General features: G+C 37.4%; 2 protein-coding genes across 2 annotated transcripts; both read right to left on the bottom strand.

Moving 5' to 3' along the window:
• Nucleotides 1–11103: 11103 nt before the first annotated feature.
• Nucleotides 11104–13374, bottom strand: LOC130743885 (uncharacterized). Its single transcript, XM_057596103.1, has 8 exons — nt 13296–13374; nt 13125–13221; nt 12911–13032; nt 12724–12808; nt 12514–12646; nt 11673–11728; nt 11379–11499; nt 11104–11286 (listed from the first exon to the last, which is right to left on the bottom strand). The coding sequence occupies exons 1-8, from the start codon at nt 13372–13374 to the stop codon at nt 11104–11106; spliced, it is 876 nt and encodes a 291-aa protein (XP_057452086.1).
• Nucleotides 13375–17303: 3929 nt separating this feature from the next.
• Nucleotides 17304–19953, bottom strand: LOC130743884 (uncharacterized). Its single transcript, XM_057596102.1, has 2 exons — nt 19872–19953; nt 17304–18958 (listed from the first exon to the last, which is right to left on the bottom strand). Exons 1-2 carry the CDS (start codon nt 19951–19953, stop codon nt 17304–17306), a joined length of 1737 nt encoding a protein of 578 aa, XP_057452085.1.
• Nucleotides 19954–21475: the final 1522 nt, after the last annotated feature.

The following is a 21475-nucleotide window of genomic DNA, read 5'->3' as shown; positions in this document are numbered from 1 at the left end:
TATTCAATTATTATTGTTTCAATCACGATTCAATATGCATGAACTTTTGAACTTTGGACCAGTACTCAACAGGTTCACTGACCGGTCTGAATTTAAAAACATTGGTTGCGCTACATACTAATATGAAAGTGGGCCTCTATATGCTTCTTGACTAAAGAGGTGGATGGAAACATCGGATACAATGGTATCTAACTAATGTTCAATTGCTACTATTTGCAATAATCACTCTTTTTTTCCTTTGATGCTTTTGAATTATATTCAATTTTAACTATTGTTATAATTTTGCTTTTGCTAATTCGAATTGAAGGGTGATATAAAATCAGTCTATTTCCGGCATTCATTACATTTATTACAATTATGATAATTTATATAACTATGGAATGTCTTTATTCTATTTCTGCATCACTCTTTTAATTGATTCATTTTTAATTTATTCTGAATGAATACGAAAAATACAATAATTTCTTCTATAATTTATTATTAAATTGTTATTCTATGATGCATTTCTGACGTGTATAGTTGTCTACTATTAAATTTATATATCATATTTTGCATAAAAGAAATTATATCCCTTATCGAATATGAATTAAGAAAACATAGCAATATGTACATAATATATTCAAACTTGATTTGCGTAACAAGGTTTCTAGTTCACAATGTGAATGATATTTAAGTCTACCTTGGTTAGTAAGTAATTACAAATTTTTACTATTATACGAGTTAAAACGGCTAGGGCGAATTTAATATATTCTTATTTTTATAATATTAATTAGCAATTAATATATCCTTATTTATATAATACTAGTTTTAAACCCGTGCCTTGCACGGGGGAATTTGTTCTTGATTTTTTTTAAAAAAAAAATAGTTTAACAAATTGTTTAAGATTAATTTATGAACTATAGTTATGGTTTTTTTTAATGGTTTTTTAAAGTTTTGTGGGTGTTATTTTGTTAGTTTAGCATATAGGTTTAGTGTTCCAAAAAATGGTCAATTTTTCCACTGTTGTTGTTTTAGAGCAATGTGTTTTAGTGTGGAAAAAATATATATATATACATTTATATATATATATATATATTTTTTTTTTTTTCGAAAGAAGAGAATAATATATAAATGGATAAAGAGTTATTACAATCAGGTAACAAAAAGCCAAAGGAAAAAGCTAGCTAGACTAAAATCAAGCGGCAGGGCACTGCCAACAAGAAAAGAAAAGAACAAAAAAACATAATAGCCAAACAAGGCTAATCTACTAGCCTACAAAGACATAACAGTAAAGAAAAGGAAGCAATAAGAAATAACACATAGCCCCATGTAACAGTGGAGCAGAATTGCTCAAATGCCGCATAACAACCTCTTCAAAATACTGATCTAACTCCATGGGCTCCACAAACCACAGCAGTAAAAATCATCCATGAAGACCATAATGCAGACAACCGTATATCAGCAAAACAGCATGCACCAACCAGTAGAAGCAAGGCATTTAATTCCTCAACAAAGCCCAGATTTCAGATTGTCTAAAGCAACCTGACTTAGCAAGATAATCAGCCAAATGGTTTGATTCCCTCTGGTTTGTCTTCCCGAATCCTTGAGAATTCCTCCAATGCCACTCCTTCTGGGTGTGCCATGGGATGATCCGTCGACATTGAATTTAAGAGTCCCGGCTGGTGGAGGTGTCCAAAGATTGCTGCGAATTCTAACCTATGGGACTTTCAGCCACAGGAAAAACGAACAAAACAAAGCCAGATATAAGACAGCAAAGGAAAAGAGCATGAACAAGGCATCCAATCCAGAATTGATAGAAATCCCAAGTCAAGTAAACACAAACCACTGAGAACAGGTCGCGATGCCACAATGTAACAAGCCACCTGCAACTCCTTCAGCAAACACCACTTCAAGCCTCAAAATCATCGATACAACCCAGGATTGAATCTCATTCATTCTGTCCCCAATTAACTTTGTCTCATTCCATGATAACCAAAACTCTGCCTGTTCTGGGAGTGAACATTGAAGAGAGGTATAGTACCTAGAGGTAGAATCAGAATGAGAGAGAGAGTGCTGAATTTCGAGTGTTATTTCATCAAATGAGCCAAAAGTCCCTTACACTTGATAACTACCCCCTATTTATAGAGCTTGGGTACTACCTATTGGGCCAATTGGGCCTCCGAGGTCAAGGCCCATCTGAAGGCCAGGGCCCTGCCTCAGGGCGAGATACATGCTGGGCGTTGCCCCTCTAGGGGCTCGCCCAGTCCACTAGTCCACAAGACACCGAGCTCGAGGTATGAGAGCTAAGTGTGTCTTTTAAATGCTTTTACATGTCTTACTGTACACCGGAATCTACACTGCCAACATGGCTTGAGAAAAGAGAAATAAACTATATCGCCAACATGGCGTGAGCAAAAGGAAACTAGCATTTTCGGTTACCCAGTCCACTGACTTGACGAGCAATCCGAGCTGGCAAGTCCACAAGTCCGCAAGCGGCGAGAACGACTACTTCGTATTGGCGATAAGTTGGAGCAGGTGTATGATCGCTCGCCGGCGGGAAAGGTGACAGGCATGGGTCATGTGCCGATCATTCAATCATTGACTGGCGGTGACCCCGGCGAGCGACTGAACTTTGTTGTTGGTGTCACCCGTCAGGCGATGGTGTTTGATCCTTATGGTGGCGAGGCTTTTCGCGCTTTCCCTTATTTTAAAACCCTTTCAGATCTCTATCTGCCTCACGTGGCTGCCCCACGTGATGTGTTGGTTACATCAATTTCCCTCTTTCTCCGGAACCGTCACTTCACCTTTCATAACCGTCCCATCGTGCGCAGTAACTCCCCATTGCACGCGACCCACCTCCCCAAAACCATCATGACTTCCAACCTTCCACACGCGTCCAACACGCGTCACCCTTCCAGCTTCTCCCCTTCTCCTATAAAAACCCTTCTTCCCCACTGTCATCCCTTTCCGAGACCCCTCTTTACTTCCCTAATCGCTTACCAAACTCCCTCTGTCCACTTCCGCTCCGGAGCCGTCGCTTATCACCCTTTCCGCTACCCACTCTTCACATCCTACTCCGGTGAGTCCCACTGTCCTTATCTTTACATCGCACACATACTTATCTTTTCCTTTCTTTCACTTCACTGTCTTCTAAAAATGGCTTCAAACCCTACCTCCCCTAATCACTCTTCTTCCTCCTCCGAAAGCGACCCTGACTCCACCGCTGCCGGCGGCCTCCGTTTAGAGGTTCCGGAGATCCCAGCTCACCGACTAAAAACCTACGCCACTCTGCCCCTTCCAGTCCAAGTAGCCCTCAAACACGAGGCTATAGATCAACCTTCCATCTTTCAAGACAGCGATCCCATTGTGCAATTCGTGAACTCCCTGGGTGGCTTGTCCAATGACGATGAGTTTAACGCCAAACTCAGGATCTGGGTTTGCAGTCCCGGGGATCGCCCCTGGCTTCACAAGCCAGACGGCGACGTAAAGAGATCCCATTTTTTCTTTGCGTACGAATACATGTTTAGCGAGCTTGGAATCAGGCTTCCTTTCTCGCCCTTTGTCCAAACCGTCCTCCGCGACATCAACGCGGCTCCCTGTCAACTCCACCCTAACGCCTGGGCTTTCATTCGATGTTTTGAAATCCTAAGCGCCGCTGTCGGCATCGCCCCATCCCCCACCAGTTTCTTCTACCTTTACGACGTCGACCCCAAGTCCATCAAAAACAAAGGATGGATTTCCTTGAAGGCCCGAGCCGGCCGGAAGTGTTTGCATCCTCACAAAAGTAACGCGAAGTCCTCCTTCGCACGAAAGTACTTCCGTGTGGCGGTTCATCCCGCCTACCCAGAGGCATTCACCCTCAGAGACGGGACCGCCCTCTTTCCTCTTTACTGGACGGAGAAGCCCAACGGGATCACCGATCCTTCAGAGGAATCCTTGTCCGCCAACGATAAAGCCTTTCTTAATCTCCTTGCCCCACTTCCCATCCTTGACTGCACAACAGTCCTTGAGGGCGCTGACCTCTCAAGAACTCCCAAATACTTAGGTTGCCCATAGCTCACTTTTATTATTGACATTTCCTTTCTCGACTCCTATGTTGTCACTGATCGTTTTTTTTATTGTTACAGAAGATATGAATTTCACGAACGCCGAGCTCCTGAAGGCCCGCGAGAGGAGAATGGCTCGCTTTTCCCCAAAATTCAACACTGAGGGCGACGCGAAAAAACGGGGCGGTGCTGAGAACCAAGCCGAGAGCACCAAAGCTCCTAAGAGGAGAAGATTGGCCAAAGCCTCCTCCGGCGCCGGCACATCCAACCCTGGCGCTCAGCCCACCACTGCTGCTGCGCCTAAAGGCAAAAATGTCGCTGAAGCCTCCGTCGCCGCAGCTACCGAGCCAACCGCCGTACCAGCTTCTACTCCTGCGTCCGCCGGTGCGACCGCTGCTGTTGCCGCTGAGTCCTCTGTTGGCGCCACAGCCGCCTCCGCCGGCGTTAACGCCACAAAAGCTGCTGCGTCTTCCGACACTCCTATTGGAGAGAAGGAAAAAGAAAATGAAACCCCAAAGTCTCCCCCTCGCCAAGATGCGCCTCCTAGCCCGCCCTCAACACATGATGCGGGCTCCATGCCTTCCCCGCCTCATCAAGGGGAAAAATCCTGTCCTGGCGCTGCCACTACCTCTGAAGCGGCTCAAATTGAACAAGCCCCTGCTCCCGAGGTCGGTTCTTCAAGCTATTATAATATGCTCCCCAACGCCATTGAACCCTCAGAATTCTTACTTGCTGGTCTCAACCGTGACGTCATAGAAAAAGAAGTTTTGAGTCGGGGCCTGAATGACACCAAGGAGGAGACTCTTGCTTGCCTCCTACGCGCTGGGTGCATCTTTGCTCACACGTTTGAGAAGTTCAATGCCGCCAACGTTGAAGCTGAGCGGTTGAAGGCCGAAAGTGCTAAGCATCAAGAAGCCGCCGCTGCTTGGGAAAAGCGTTTCGACAAACTGGCGACGCAGGCAGGAAAAGACAAAGTCTATGCCGACAAGATGATTGGCACGGCGGGGATTAAAATCGGCGAGCTGGAGGATCAGCTGGCGCTGATGAAGGAAGAAGCAGATGAGCTTGATGCAAGCCTTCAAGCTTGCAAGAAGGAAAAAGAGCAAGCTGAGAAGGACTTGATCGCCCGAGGCGAGGCGCTGATTGCTAAGGAGTCAGAGCTTGCCATACTGCGCGCTGAGCTGGAGTTAGTGAAAAAGGCGTTGGCGGAGCAAGAGAAAAAGTCTGCGGAGTCTTTGGCCTTGGCGAAATCTGACATGGAGGCGGTGATGCAGGCTACGTCCGAGGAGATCAAGAAAGCGACCGAAACTCATGCCGAGGCCCTCGCCACGAAAGATGCTGAGATTGCTTCCCAACTGGCAAAGATCAAAAGTCTAGAGGACGAGCTGGCGACGGAGAAGGCCAAAGCCACTGAGGCGAGGGAACAAGCCGCTGACATCGTCCTTGACAACCGCGAGCGCGGTTTCTACCTCGCCAAAGATCAGGCCCAACATTTGTACCCGAACTTTGACTTTAGCGCCATGGGAGTAATGAAAGAAATAACCGCCGAAGGACTGGTTGGTCCCGACGATCCTCCCCTGATTGACCAACACCTCTGGACAGCGACTGAAGAAGAAGAGGAAGAAGAAGAACAGGAGAAAGAAAACAATGAATAATGTAATTTTAACATTACTTTAGCTTTTACTGTCACCTTGTAGTGTACTTTTCCGCCATTCGTCTATGTTTAAGCAACCCTTCGCCATAGCTTTTTATATCGCCGTTGGATATTTTGTAAATCATGTTGGAATGCTTCCGCCGTACATTTTTTAGTCGCCGCCGCATCGTCATCGCCATCTTGCTTTAGCCTTATAAGAAATTAGTTTGACTTGCTCGCCACTCTCAGCGTAAGGCCGCCACCATTTTGCGGTAGGTCGCTACCCTCATTTTTGGCGGTAGGTCGCGACCCTCTTGCGGTAGGTCGCGACCCTCTTGCGGTAGGTCGCCACCATTTTGCGGTAGGTCGCTACCCTCATTTTTGGCGGTAGGTCGCGACCCTTTAGCGGTAGGTCGCCATCCTCTTGCGGTAGGTCGCGACCCTCTTGCGGTAGGTCGCCACCCTGAGCGTGAGGTCGCCACCCTTTTGGCGAATTTTGTGTGTCTAAAAACTGAGTCTTACAGGTCGCCACCCATAGCGTTTGGTCGCCACCCTTTGGCATGAGGTCACCACCCTAGCGGTAGGTCGCCACCCTTGGTGTGATCGTCCCTTTTCGGGACTCAAAGTGCTTTGGGTTCCAATGGCCAGTTGGATTACCAAAGCGGTGCTCAGTAGAATGGGCAATTTGTACCCCACACATCGCCAATGAATCCGGTTGTTACGTGGGCTTTTCCGGGGCTAATTTAGTTCATCGTGAAACTTGTTTCACTTTGTAACTAAATCGCGCCATCAGGAGCTTGTCCCACCCAATAACAAACCGCTTATGGAAGAGTCTTCCAAGTTTCACAAAACTTTAATGGTGTGCCTCAATTCACCCACTCTTTCTCTTTGATCTGATTTGCTCCTCTCTGTCTGAATCAAAACCAGTGAAGACAATATAACTTCTAATACCAACTTCAAAATAAGAAAATTAGGAAATACAACAACTGAGAAGGAAATCAAATGAAAGATGGAGGAAAAGTTTGAAGGAATTGGAAAATTTGTTGGCCAGCGATCTTAACCATAGCAACGCTTTACTCGCCAAACTTCCATGGCCAAAACAAAACGTGCCCACCAGAATTCCGCCGCCGGAGTAAAACGTGCTTGCTAGATTCCAATGCCAACGACATTCTCTCGCTGTCGAACTCCATCGCCAACAACTCTAGCTCGCCGCCTACCTTCAAAACGTGCTCGCCAAAGCCAACACGTGCTCGCCAAAGCAAACGTGCTCGCCAGGATTTGCTCACCGCCTAACTTCAACACGTGCCCGCCAAAGCAAAAACGTGCCCGCCAGAATTCCAACGTCTCGGGATTGGCTCTGCTCCTCATGTATTGTGCTCTGGACAGATTCCTCGCCTTTGTTCTTTTCTTCGTCATTACCGATCTGCTCTCCCTTGCCTACATGCTTCCTCGATCTGAAGCTTCACCTCTGTTGACGTTCTTCATTGTCGGTCTGAACCGTGTTGCTCCGATCTGCCATCGCTGGATGCGCCTTCACGCTGAATCTCGATCTGTCATTCTCTCGTGAACGCACCTTGTTCTTTCCCCTCCGCCTTGCCACCGATCTGAAACTCCTCCTTTTATCGCTGCTTGGGCGACGTGTCGCCCTTTTCCAACTTCGCGCGCTTTCTTTTGAAAGCGTCGTCCTCCTCATCAAGAATATAAGTGCTGGCGCGAGCACGCATCTCCTCCATCGAACGCGCCGGCTTACGTGTCAATTTGCTGTTCAACCCTCCCGGTAGCAAACCGTTTTTAAATGCTAAAGCACAAGCTCGAGGCTCCTCGTCCTCAACCTTGACCGACGCTGCGCTGTACCTTGCCATGTACTCTTTCAGTGATTCTTCTTCTTGCTGGCGAATATTATATAGGTCGTTGATCGTCACCGGCTGATTCTTATTCGCCGAGAATTGCACTAGAAACTTGGATGAGAAGTCTCTGAAATTTGAAATCGATCCGCGCGGCAAAGTTGTGAACCACACCATCGCCGTCGATTTGAACGTCGATGGAAACATCCTGCACTTCACCGCATCTGACGCCGCAATTATCACCATCTTCGTATTAAAATACAGAAGATGATCCTTCGGATCGGAATCTCCGCTGTAAGAATCCAGAACTAACGTTTTCGTGTTATCCGGAATCGCCACACTCTCGACATCTTCCGAGAACGGACGGAACTCAGCCACGGAATCTGCTTCTCTGCTTCCATCATCTCGCTGCTCGCGACGGTAGAAATCTAACTGAGCCTGTAGACGCTCATTCCGCTGCTGGATGTTGCCAATGCTGCGCATCAAATGGCGCCATTGCTCCTGTGTCACCGCCGGTTGTTGTTCCGGAGCAGGTGAATTCTCTGGTGAGCGCTCCAGAGATCCCACCTGTGAAGGCGATGGAGGAGGTGGTGGTACAGGAGGTGATGGAGAAGGAGAAGGCGATTGTACTCATGTCGTTTGTACCGGAGAATCCAGGACCACACGATGAGGCCGCCGAGGCGGCGAAATCCGCTGTCGCATTGGTGAATGATGTTGCCTCCTGCGTCGAGTCTCCATCCAAACCAGAAACGATGCAAACTCGATCGGAAAACCAATCACTAGTCACAGAATCAAAATCAGAAAACCAGAGAATTGCCTAATCACAATCAGAGGGAACTTCATGCACAATCAATCCACGTGAATGGGAGTAGAAAGTTTACGTGGTCGTGGGTTCGATCCCCACAGACGGCGCCAAATGTTCTGGGAGTGAACATTGAAGAGAGGTATAGTACCTAGAGGTAGAATCAGAATGAGAGAGAGAGTGCTGAATTTCGAGTGTTATTTCATCAAATGAGCCAAAAGTCCCTTACACTTGATAACTACCCCCTATTTATAGAGCTTGGGTACTACCTATTGGGCCAATTGGGCCTCCGAGGTCAAGGCCTATCTGAAGGCCAGGGCCCTGCCTCAGGGCGAGATACATGCTGGGCGTTGCCCCTCTAGGGGCTCGCCCAGTCCACTGCCCATACCCACGCACCACACCACCACCGCTAGGAAGCCAATCTCCTGGCCAAGATTTGTGAAGCGATACCATTCAGAGCACAATCATCACTACAATCAAATACCAAACCCAGCCTTTTCCCCATTAATAGTGCACTTCTGGCTCTTGTCATGACACCCATCGGATCCTTAAATTCAGTGGGTAGCACCGCCAGTTGGTTGAAATCAGTAGCTTCCAACGTCGATGGCGTCACCTCGACAGTCGCAGCAGCATCGGTGGACCGTCCAAAAACTGATCCTTTGGCACGCTTGGTTTTGCTCCCCTTGGGTCTTCCCCTGGGGCGCGGGGAAGAAGAGGAGTTAGGGGCAGAAGAAATCAGGGTTGTCGGTGTTGGAGAAATTGGGGAAGCAAGGGTCTCCGATGATGGAAGAAAAGCGACATCAGAACTGTCAAAATGCAGATTTGGAGCAGCGTTTGGGTTCGGAGAACGGGTCGACCCGTCCACTTCGTTTCGCCCATCATCCAAAACGTCCCCACCAGACAAAAAAAGAGGGTTATTTTCTAGACTGGGCCTCACATCACTTAAGACCCTGAGGCCCAAGTCCTTATTATTCATGTCCGTTAACACTATCAAAAAGCCATTGTTCTCATCAGCCCCCCTTTTTGCTAGCAGAGTTGACCTAAGCCAATTTTCCATCCCAGGATTGTGCAGAAGCCCCTGAGCTAATAACAGGTAGTCCCTCAGACCAGTGTAGGTTACATCGAGCCTCACCCCCGTTTCTCTGAAAACCAATTTCAAATTGTTACCCCAATGAAGCACCCAACCTCTGTCCTCTAAAAAAGGTTTCCTGCAATTATCCAAGAATGGTGAAACTACATCCTCAATGCTCTGTAAGTCAAAGCTATCGTCCTCCAAAACCTGGGCCACCTCATTGTCGTTTAGCACTGAGGAAGACTTGTCAGACATCTCAGAGGTAAGGTCAGGGTCCTCATCCTCTGTTTCTCCGACAAAGTTCTCGTCGGAAGCCTCTTCCCCTACCTTACCCTTTTGTGATGACGGTGAGTGGCTGTGATTCTCCGAAGAGGTGGGGAATTCTTCTGATCTGGAACACGAATCCATCTCCAACGATATCTTAGACGGGATCCCATCTACTTTGATGCAAATCGCAGAACTTTGAATCCTTGGCACCGAGGAAGCAATTAGTAAACGTGCAACATCATACCGTTGGTGTAGCTCAGTGTCTTCATCAAGTTGAATTAACGAACCAAATATCCCTGCAACCTCCCTGAAAAAATCCACATTCCAAGCAATGAGGGGGACATTTCTAAGCTTTACCCAGAAGAAATGTCTCATAGGTTGTGACATTTTTGTAGCCTCTGTAATCCACTCGAATTTATGGGCCAAGAAATCACCACCGCTGCGAAGAAAAGAGAGCATCTCCTCTCTATTGACAAATTCCAGAACTACTTCATTGACCCCCATCGGCTTTACTTTCGTGCAGGCTGCTCCTCTGGCTTTTAGAAAATTCTGCAATAATTCTATATTCCTTACTCCTCGAGGAGAAGCCACCGCCATTCTCTGCACTCTATCCCTGTCTTCCTTTTTTGTTGAGTAACAGCATTCGGCGTTAAAAGTTTCCTCCAAAGGTGGGTCAAAATCATGTTTGGGTCTCCATTCTTGCCTCGAGGGACATTCTGCTCTCTCAGAGATATCAATCTTCTGGGAATGTCTATTCTCTGAAATATTCCTCTTGGAATTAAGGGGGAATTTTGAATATTCCACTGATAATCTTGCACCATTAAGTATGCTGCCATTCAGCTCCTTCAAAGCTGTATCCGCATCCACCTTCATGACATAGCGTACGAATCCAAATTTGGTTCTTCTGTTTTGCTTCTTCTCCCTTTGTACGTAGATACCCTCAACCAAACCAAACCTTGAGAAGCATTTTCTCACCATGGAATATGTAATATTTTCGAGTAGACCATCCACAAACAGAGGAGCAGGTCGATTCCTCGCGCCACCAACCAGTTCTTCCGTTGATGAACCAGCCTTCATGTTCAATCTCCATGGTTCTGTACCCCTGATAAGATTACCTTTGCCTAGAGAGAAGGAGGAGTACTTCTCTCTAGAATTCCCACACATTTGGCAATTATGAGCATTCAAGTATATATATATATATATATATATATGTGTATCTACATTGATATTTTCAAACAAACAATGATTCATTGAAAATTTGAAGAACGTGGTCAATATACGAAAAATTAAAAAACTGGCAAAATGATTCAAATTGACCACTGAGGTCAATATACCCAAAAAAAAGTATGAATTGTCAATGCAGATAAACAAATATAAAGAAACGTTTAGCACAATCGCTATTTATGTGTACGCAACATAAAGGGAATGGTTCTAAATCTTCCCCACATTGATCTTCTTCATCATATCTGCACTTGTAAATTTGACTTGAATTTTGAAATTATTTCTGGGTCCATGCAAATTTTGAGCACATTAAATGCCGACTTGAACCACTTTCCGAATCTATCCTTCCCTTCGACCTTGAAAAGAATTTCCTTGTGAATTAAATCACCAATTTCTTTTGGGGGGTGTTCCATGCAGCCGTTCTACAATGGATTTAAAATAAATTGAATTAAATTAATATTTATGATTTAATTTGTCAATTTAAAAGTAATTATTTTTAAATGTATATGTTTACCTTTTTCATATCATCCAAAATTTCATTGCTCTTTTTGTTGATCAGAGAAATACCATCGCGATCAAAAATTGTCATAGTTGCAGATCCAGTATTGTCAGCAACATTCATCAACAGCTTGTACCTTAGGCAAACATCAATACTTAAATTAAATGTACTCTTTATTGAGCAAAGTAATTATTTATTCAAAATGGAGTTTACCGTATGGTAGGAGTTACGTGTTTGTTACATGTTGGACAAAAATATTGTGATCCGTCAGAGTATGCTGCTGTGTGACATTTGCAATCATGATAATACCAATCATCTGTGTTCACAATTTTCTCAATCGTAGCATACACAATGAATATTGTCCGCTGCAGTAATGAATCTGTGCTTTAAAATTTTGTTGTAGATACAAATTTTTCTAATATTAACAATGATAATAACATATGTATATTTAATACATTTAAATGTACCTAATCAATGACATGTTTTTTCTATTATGAATGTATTTTAGTAGGTTTAGATGTTATTATTTAGATAAAATCTAATGTGAAAAAAAAATATTAAATAAGTTTACTGATACTGTTTTATTCATAATAGTAATGGAATTTTCTACCTAATGTATTTATCAGTTTAAAAAAATATCAGCATTAAAAAACGCAATTAAGTATACTAATTAGGTTCTTTATAAAAGCAAAAAGGTAATACCGGTATAATTTTTTTAATGAAATAATTATTAACATATGTATTTAAAACTGTTAAATAGTTGAGCTTCATTATTTTGTATTTTAAATAGGATAGGAATATAATAGTTTTTTAAATTAATTAACATTTAATGTATTTTATAACCAGAAAATTTAAAAGAACGCTTTTAATGCATTGATAAAAGTTTTTAAAAGGTGATTGTTAATACCATTAAATAATTTTTTTATTTTTTATTCATTGTTTCTATATTTATATCCACGCTAATTGTATTGTTAATGATTCCATTAATGATTGAAATTAAAATTAATCATATATAATGATTTTTTTTTGAACGTCAATATAATGATCGTTTATTAGAGGCAATGTTTTATTTTTTTGTACATGTAACTGAATTTATTTTTTATAAATATAACTGAACTTATTTATTTAAAATATAAGGAGAAAAACATACCGATTTACACGCGGCCAAATTTTCGAGGTTTGTCCGTGGAAATAATTTTAGAAACTCATCTTCTTCAGTAGCTTTGAAGCTTTCTAGAAGGACATTCATTACCTGTGTTTGAACCGCGTCACACTCAAATAACCTGAAAAAAATAATTATTAGTTTGAATTGTCGTTTAAAGTTGTTGAAACGATTATTCAATAATTTTTACAAACTAACCTGTCTCTGTAGCAAACCGCTTCATGAATGTTAGGATTGAACATGACTGTTGTGCAATTTAACCCAGTAGTTAACTGATTTTCACCTGCCAATTTTTTTAGTGGTCAGATGTTATTTACATATTGGACATGTTAGTGTTTTATAGAGAAGTTTATTTTAGAAATTACAAAAAAATTGAACCTTGTACCTTGATGCCTTGTTACTGCTCCCAGTAATATGATAACAACGACATGTTTGTTATCTTCTCCACTTAGAACTGCATCTAGATTTTTGACGAATTCTCCGTATAACAAACATTTAATTTTTTTCCTGCAAAAATAATCAATAAATCGCACTTACTTATTTTTTGAAATAGTAAAAATACTTTTTTTACCCAGTTTATATGGTAAAAGGAAGCTTACCCTTGAGATTCGATTTCAATGTCTCTAATATCAGTCGATACTCCGTTCCGCTCATATCCATGGTAGTTTCCGACGTGTGTAATTTCCCCCATGACATCTATTTTAATGTTAACGTAAATGCTTGCAAGTGATAACATGAGTGAAATTATTTAAATCAAGGGATTTACTTACCAACCAAATACCTCTCATTGAAATCATCGTTAAGAACATCATGCATGTTGTCAAACTTCAACTCACGGAAAGGAACCATACTTTGATCATATTTTAATATCCTTGTACTATTCAGCAAGTGTAATTTATATTGGTGCCTAGATGAACTTAAACCTTGGAAATTATGCCATACGAAAAAATGTGCAAAGCTGTATACTAATCCTTCATTGATTTTTTTTTAATGACGTTCTGAATTGGTTAGCCAGCACTCAGCATGTATAGTATGACCCTACAAATGTTGAAGGTTGATATGAATGTAAGCCTATGAAGAAAAGTAAACTATGTCAGGATATTTGATTTAAAAGTCGAGGTTTTTTTGTTACTAACCTTTCGATCCATCAACAACAGATTATAGGTTGATGGGTGATTTCCTTCTCCTTCGTCTTCTGTATTCCACACCCTAATGACTCTGACAACAACTTTCCAGTTATGAGTGGTAGGATTTATTTCATCAAGAGTGCTGATGCGACGATTCATGATGTTATTACTTCGAAGAAAATGGCAGATTACCGTGTGTTGCGGTGGAGAAGAGATTGGTGTTATTTTATGAGCAAGGAAGTATATATCTATATATATATCGGTTGCTTTCAAATGATGCGCTGCTACTTTTTTTCCATTTTTTTTGTTTCCAGTTTTGATTTATTATTCCTCAAATTATGATTAATAATTATGACTTTTTAACATTATGACTTTATGTGCGTTTTTGAAAACGGACGTTATATTTTATTTGTGTTTAAATACTTAATTGCTAATCAAGTCTTTTTATTCATTTTTTTTTCAATCTTCATAATAACATTTAATATTTCATGATATTGTTTGATAATGCAGATTTAAAGCAGAATAATTTGCATTATTAACGGGAGATTCGCTTTGAATGGAGGCTTGTCATTTAATTTCTTCTTTTTTTCGACATTAGTTATGATTTTGAATTCAAATTTTTGGTGTGTTGATTTTTTGATTTTTTTCCCCATGCTTATATTTTTACAATTAAATGCGTTTTTTATTTTTTAAATGTATCTTAATAATAGTGCACTGAAAACCGAATAATTAGGTTTAATTACACGTTAATGATGATGAAGTAAAACGTTTTTTTTAAATGTATTTATTATATTTTCTTTATACATATGATTAATTCATGTAATTTTAGCAGCTTATTTGGGTTAATAAAATTAAATAATTAATTCAAGGTATTTAAGGAAAAAAATTATTGTGTCATTGATTTTTAAGTATCAGTCAACGAAATTAATGTCAGATATGTTTAAAGGATAAATTTTAAAACTATTTGAATGTAATGAATGCATTATTAATAATTTATATTTTTATTATTTGTTGTATTAATTTATTTTATTTGCATTAAATCGTTATCAATGCAATAAATTTAAAATATTTATAATAAATGATGTTTATTAATTTTTTTACGCAATAAGAGTAATTAAAAAATAGTTTTATTATAGTTAACTCGCTTTTTTTTAAACATAATTACGTACTTTAATGAAATTGAAAGTATTTAAATAACAATAATTTTATTTTCTATTTTTTACTACTGAAAATTTAAAACAAAAAGTCAAGAATTAAATCCACATTTTGTATACAAATTAACGGTTGAAAAACACCTATAATTAAATTTTGTTTTTGTAAATGCTAAAAATCATAAGTGCTCGTTATTATTTGTTGACTAAAAGTTAATGTTGATAAAAATCATTATACACGTTACTTATTCATTTTTTTAAACGTAAATAATGTTTTATGATTAAATCTTTGTTATTAAGAAAATACATTTAATTGTGTAATGAATTTTTAAATTTAAATAATGAAATATATTTTTAAGGGTTAACTGTGTATTTAATGCAGATAAAACTTTTTGTTAGTGATGCCTTATTTTACAATATCTCGTTATTGCAGCGTATAAATTTTGAATATTCATAACAATTTATGGCTATTATTTTTTTAACACTTTCAAACTTAATTAAATTATAAAAGAAACGTTTATTAATATTATTTTTCTATTATGATTGTCTTATAATTTAAAATTCATAGTATAAATTCCCCCGTTCAATTTATAATTCAATAACCGAGTGTATTACTATTTTATAATATTACAATCAGTAATATGCTAAAATAATCAATATTAAATGATTGTAATGTTGTTCAGCAATGGGTAAATATTTTTAACAATATTTTAGAATATAGCAAATTATAAACGGAAATTTCACCATCTATTACATGTAGAATAAATGTAGTACAGTAAAGTACAAAGGAAACCGATAATAACAATAACAAAAATTTGTATGCCGAAGCATATTTAATAATGTCGTCAAAATTGAAATCTTGAGTACACTTAGTCATTTTATTTCTATTGGTGCGGACATAGATATTGGTGTGATCCTTCTTATTTTCGACAATAGAATAAATTAGTTAGTGAACTGAATTACTTCGGTAAAATCTACATGTGAGAAACATGTAAATTCTTTCAGAGACCTTCCATTAGACTGCAGATGATTGTCAATTTTTAGAAGACAGAGTTTCTTCAGGGCAGACTCTTCTATTATGGATTCTGTAAAAGATGACAATAGATTAAATTAATTTCAGAAAGCAGTAGATAAAAGTATAAGAAAGTTTGAATCATACCTAGTTTCTTATGATTTCTGGGATATTCTTGTTCGATTCCTTTAGCCAATAGTGTCCAAGTGTTATTCCATACGTGATATGGGTTGTTCATAGTATTTGTGAACAACAGGGAAGCAAATAGACAGGTTAAATCATATCCTGAATGTTGTTCTTTGTTAATGAATTCACTGGCTTCTTTGATTGCAAAACTGAACTCTTGATCATCAAACATTGCTGTAGATGGAGCAGAAGTGACAGTGAAATTCATTAGGGGCTAAAGGGGAACTTGTTGCTGTGAGCTAAAGGTTTAAAACGCAGAGAAAAAATTTGTGAAATGAAGAAGGCACATTGTATGTATTGTATGGATTTATTTATAAAGCTTTATTAGTAGAGATTTTTGTTGTGTCAAAAACAAATGAAAATTAATGGGATTAACGAAGTTTAATGCATAAGGTCAAAGTAATTTGGTTTAAAATAAATTATTTAATCAAATTAATAAATGATTTTCTCATTAATAATGCATAATATTAGGCTTGATATTTTGGATAATCAAACAATTTAAAGTCGTATTAAATGACAATTTGATTTTTGAAAAAATAAAACAATTTATAATAGCCATTTATCGAGCAGAATTAATTATTTAATCGAATTAAAAAACGATTTTCTCATTAATGATGCATAATATTAGGCGTGATATTTGGGATAAATAATCGAGAATAATGTCGTATTAAATGACAATTTGAATGTTGGAAAAAAAATCAACTCATAATAGCCATTTATTGTATAAAATAAATTATTTACTCGAATTAAAAATGATTTTCTTATTAAATAATGCATAATATTAGGCATGACATTTGGGATAATTAAAATATTTAATGCTGGTTTAAATGAAAATTTGAATTTTGAAAAAAAAAACAACTCATAATACCGATTTATTGTATAAATTAAATTCTTTAATCGCATTAAAAACTATTTTCTCATTAAATAGTGCATAATATTAGGCTTGACATTTGGGATAGTTTAACAATTTAATGCCGTATTAATTAACAATTTGAATTTTGAATAAAAAAATCAACTCATAATTCCATAATAATTACTCGTTCGGGCCTAATTCCATAATAGCTACCACTTAGTTTTGAAAATTCATAATTCCCACATTCACGTTATATCTGCTTCCAGTACAAAAAAAATTATCTTCAAAATTATTGCGTTGAAAATGTACCCATCTAATATGTTAATTTTTTTTATATCACGGTACAAACGGTGAAAAAAAAAATTAATAGCACCAAACTGTAATTTATTATGCTTATGAAACTAAAATAAAAAAATTGATTACAGACTTTAAAAAAGGTAAATACAATTTCATATATTTTCAAATACTTCTCGGTAAACTACGTTCTTTGTAGTGCTTGTCACTTTTTCTTCCTCATCCAGCACTAATAATTTGAGTCCTTTTCTTGATCTTACCCTGGAGAGAGCAACGTACAGCTGACCATGTGTGAATACAGGGCGAGAAAGATATAGGCCAACGTGGGATAATGACTGACCTTGACTTTTATTTATAGTCATTGCAAAGCACAAACTGATCGGAAACTGACGTCTTTCAAACTTAAACGGGTAACCTGAGTCAGATGGAACCATGTCCATTCTTGGAATAAAAATGTCTTCTCCAATGTTGGTTCCAGTTATTACAGTGGCTTTTATGACATTTGTTCCAAGATCAGCCACTATTAGTCGTGTTCCATTGCATAAACCTGCTGCTATATTTCTTAAAAGCATTATCGGAGCACCTTCCTTCAATGTTATTTTGTGATTTGGTATTCCGGAGCATGTAATATCATTTAAGAACTCTGTAGTAAACCACTCTGACTCTAGTGCAGTGTCTTCATCAGATTTGCAAGTGGTATCAGAGCTTAAGTACTCTGTTGTATTACCAGGAAGTAAATCAAGCATAAAATCGTTAACCTTCTCAACAAATTCCAATGTAGGGCACAATATGCATCGTTCTTCCAAAAACTTTTCAGTTGTCATGTTCTGCAATAAATTGGGATATGCAAAACCAACCAGATCAAGAAGTGGATTTTCACTATCTTGTATCAAAAGATCTTCCGGAATTTCAATATTTGATTCACCACGCTCATTTGAATCGAAATCACCATCACCAATTTTGAGAATCCAATCAGCAAATTCTTTTATTTCTGTTGCATGCTCTGATGAACTTGCTGTGCCTAATCTCATGTTTCTAGTGAGCTTTAAAACTTTACAGTGTTTCCAAAGATCAGAAGAATTGACTGTAGCAGATACTATGTCTTGTCTTCCACCTTTTGGAATGACAGGAAGAATTTGTCTGAAATCACCACCAAGTACTACAACTTTACCGCCAAATGGCTTGTCCATGTTGCTTTCATCCTCCTGTCTCATGATGTCGCGCAATGTTCTATCAAGTGCCTCAAAACAATTCCTATTTAATATAGGAGCTTCATCCCAAATGATCAATTTTGCACGCATGAGTAAATTTGCCCTTAAACTACCTTGTTTGATGTTGCAAGTTGTTGTTTCATCGGTCTGCAATGGAATGCAAAATCTAGAATGTGCTGTTCTTCCGCCTGGTAATAACAAATAAGCAATTCCACTTGAAGCAACATTCAGAACAATCATACCCATTGAACGAATGGCTGCAGATAAAGTATTCCAGACGAATGTTTTGCCAGTTCCTCCATATCCATACAAAAAGAAAAATCCGCCACTATCAGACAACACCGACTGCATTATGTTGTCATATACACCCTTTTGTTCTGCTGTCATCAGTGTTAGATATGATGTGTGTTTAGCTGTCATTTCTTGTTTGTTGTAGTTAAGCTCATCTACTATGAACTTATTTTGAAACTGTTCCAAATCATCAAAGATAGGATAGGGCAGACAACTATGGTCCTTTAGAGATTTGCCATTACGTTGAAGTATTTTTTCTATCTCAGCCAAACACAAATTTTGCAATTGATCATCTGGGATATGTAGATCTGAAACATTGACAAAGTTAATTATTTATTTGAAACAATTTATCATTGATTTATTTATAAATTATCATATACGTTTAATTATTGATTAACTGTATTAATAGCAAGTTAAAAAAATCAAGAAACACTCTTTTTAATAAGTTTTATTGTATGAATGAATGATATATTTTAGTTAATGGTTTTCATACACATTAAATGTCAATAAATTTTAAACGCGTTTTAAAAAAAAAGGAAATTAATACTGTAGTTAATGTGTATTAATATTTTTAGATACAAACATTTAAAAGTTGCTTGTTAAAACCTTTTAGCAATGAAGGAAAGGATATATCATAGTCAATGTTTTGACCATTGACTAAAGTCAATGTATTAAAAAATACAATGGACCCTAAGTGATTAAAGTTCATTTTCTTTTTACATAACGTATTTTAGTTATGGATTTTCTTTTTAACTTTTTTATTATCAGTTGACATTTGCTATTTGTAGTTCACAATGTGAATGATATTTAAGTCTACCATGGTTAGTAAGTAATTACAAATTTTTACTATTATACGAGTTAAAACGGCTAGGGCGAATTTAATATATTCTTATTTTTATAATATTAATTAGCAATCAATATATCCTTATTTATATAATATTAATAAGCATTCACAGTTAACTATAAAAGGAGAAAACCCAAATACATCAACTTCTTACTTATCGTCACCATCCACTATGTTTAAAAAGATATAAATATTCCTAAGCCTTTAAACTCCTCATCATTCATCTAGTCTACTCCTATATATTAATACTATATGAGAATCAAATTATTCATTCTATAAATATAAAGTGATCGAGTGTTAATTTGGTTTGTAAATAGAGAGGGAGTGAAGTGCGAAGTCAAATGATGAGTGGGGTGCTACTAATAGTATCAACTTACTTTTGTGGTTTCTTGAGTGAGCACGCAAGCTTAAGAAGCAAATTGGGTAGAGAAGAGAACCTTCTTTACGTGCTTGCACCATCTTCTTGGTTCTTCAACAACAAGTCACAACAACAGTTAGGCTGGGACTGGCTTTGGGTGGGTGTATTCAGCTTTAGGCCTTTTACCACCAGCAAGACGCACTTCTTTTCATGACACGTAGACAAGAAAACAACCAATCCAGGCAGAAAGGAAGAAGGAAAACTCAAATCTTTTCTTTTCTTTTCTTTTTGTCTTCTTCTACTTCTGGTTTAATAATTAATAATTAATTAATACTATGATATAATATTACTTAATTACTTATCTTTACAGGTGTGTTTGTCTTTATGTTTTCCTTCCTTCTAAGTAATTTTAGGTAGCAAGATTTGATTAAGAAATGTGTAATAATAAAACAAATCAAAACAAATATTAAATTTGATTCTTTTTTTTATTAGAATTTGATTCTTAATTTTACATGTAATGACAATTTTGAGAATGTTAAAGAAATGCAGCTATTTACCAATCGTCATAATGTGTTATTATTGGTATGCTTTTATATTAATGTGATGTGCATACTTTTGTCTGAATTTATATCTTTTGTTTACTTATTTATTTAATGAGAATTTTTCTTTGATTTCCTTAATTAGTAAAATTGCATTCAGCTGTATATTAATGAAAATACTAATTTGCAATTATTGTGTATTTTTATGCTAATTCCTTAATCACGGATTATATATATGATAAAATTGCATTGCATTGATTTGTGTATTAATGATAATACTAATTAAATTTCAAAAAAAGATAATACTAATTAATAATTAATGGCTCTTTATATTATCAATTGTTTTTTTTATACATTGGAAAATTATATATTATCAATTGTTAAACTTCTTAATTTCTATATTTTCCTTTTTAACCAAAAATAAATTATTGATTTCTCATATATATATATATATATATATATATATATTAATATGTATTAATTTTATAAGTTTTATTGTATGAATGAATGATATATTTTAGTTAATGGTTTTCATACACATTAAATGTCAATAAATTTTAAACGCGTTTTAAAAAAAAGGAAATTAATACTGTAGTTAATGTGTATTAATATTTTTAGATACAAACATTTAAAAGTTGCTTGTTAAAACCTTTTAGCAATGAAGGAAAGGATATATCATAGTCAATGTTTTGACCATTGACTAAAGTCAATGTATTAAAAAATACAATGGACCCTAAGTGATTAAAGTTCATTTTCTTTTTACATAACGTATTTTAGTTATGGATTTTCTTTTTAACTTTTTTATTATCAGTTGACATTTGCTATTTGTAGTTCACAATGTGAATGATATTTAAGTCTACCATGGTTAGTAAGTAATTACAAATTTTTACTATTATACGAGTTAGAACGGCTAGGGCGAATTTAATATATTCTTATTTTTATAATATTAATTAGCAATCAATATATCCTTATTTATATAATATTAATAAGCATTCACAGTTAACTATAAAAGGAGAAAACCCAAATACATCAACTTCTTACTTATCGTCACCATCCACTATGTTTAAAAAGATATAAATATTCC

The sequence above is a fragment of the Lotus japonicus genome, chromosome 3 (assembly GCF_012489685.1).
Source record: "Lotus japonicus ecotype B-129 chromosome 3, LjGifu_v1.2".
Lineage (NCBI taxonomy): Eukaryota > Viridiplantae > Streptophyta > Magnoliopsida > Fabales > Fabaceae > Lotus > Lotus japonicus.
This window is presented reverse-complemented; position numbering and strand designations above follow the sequence as displayed.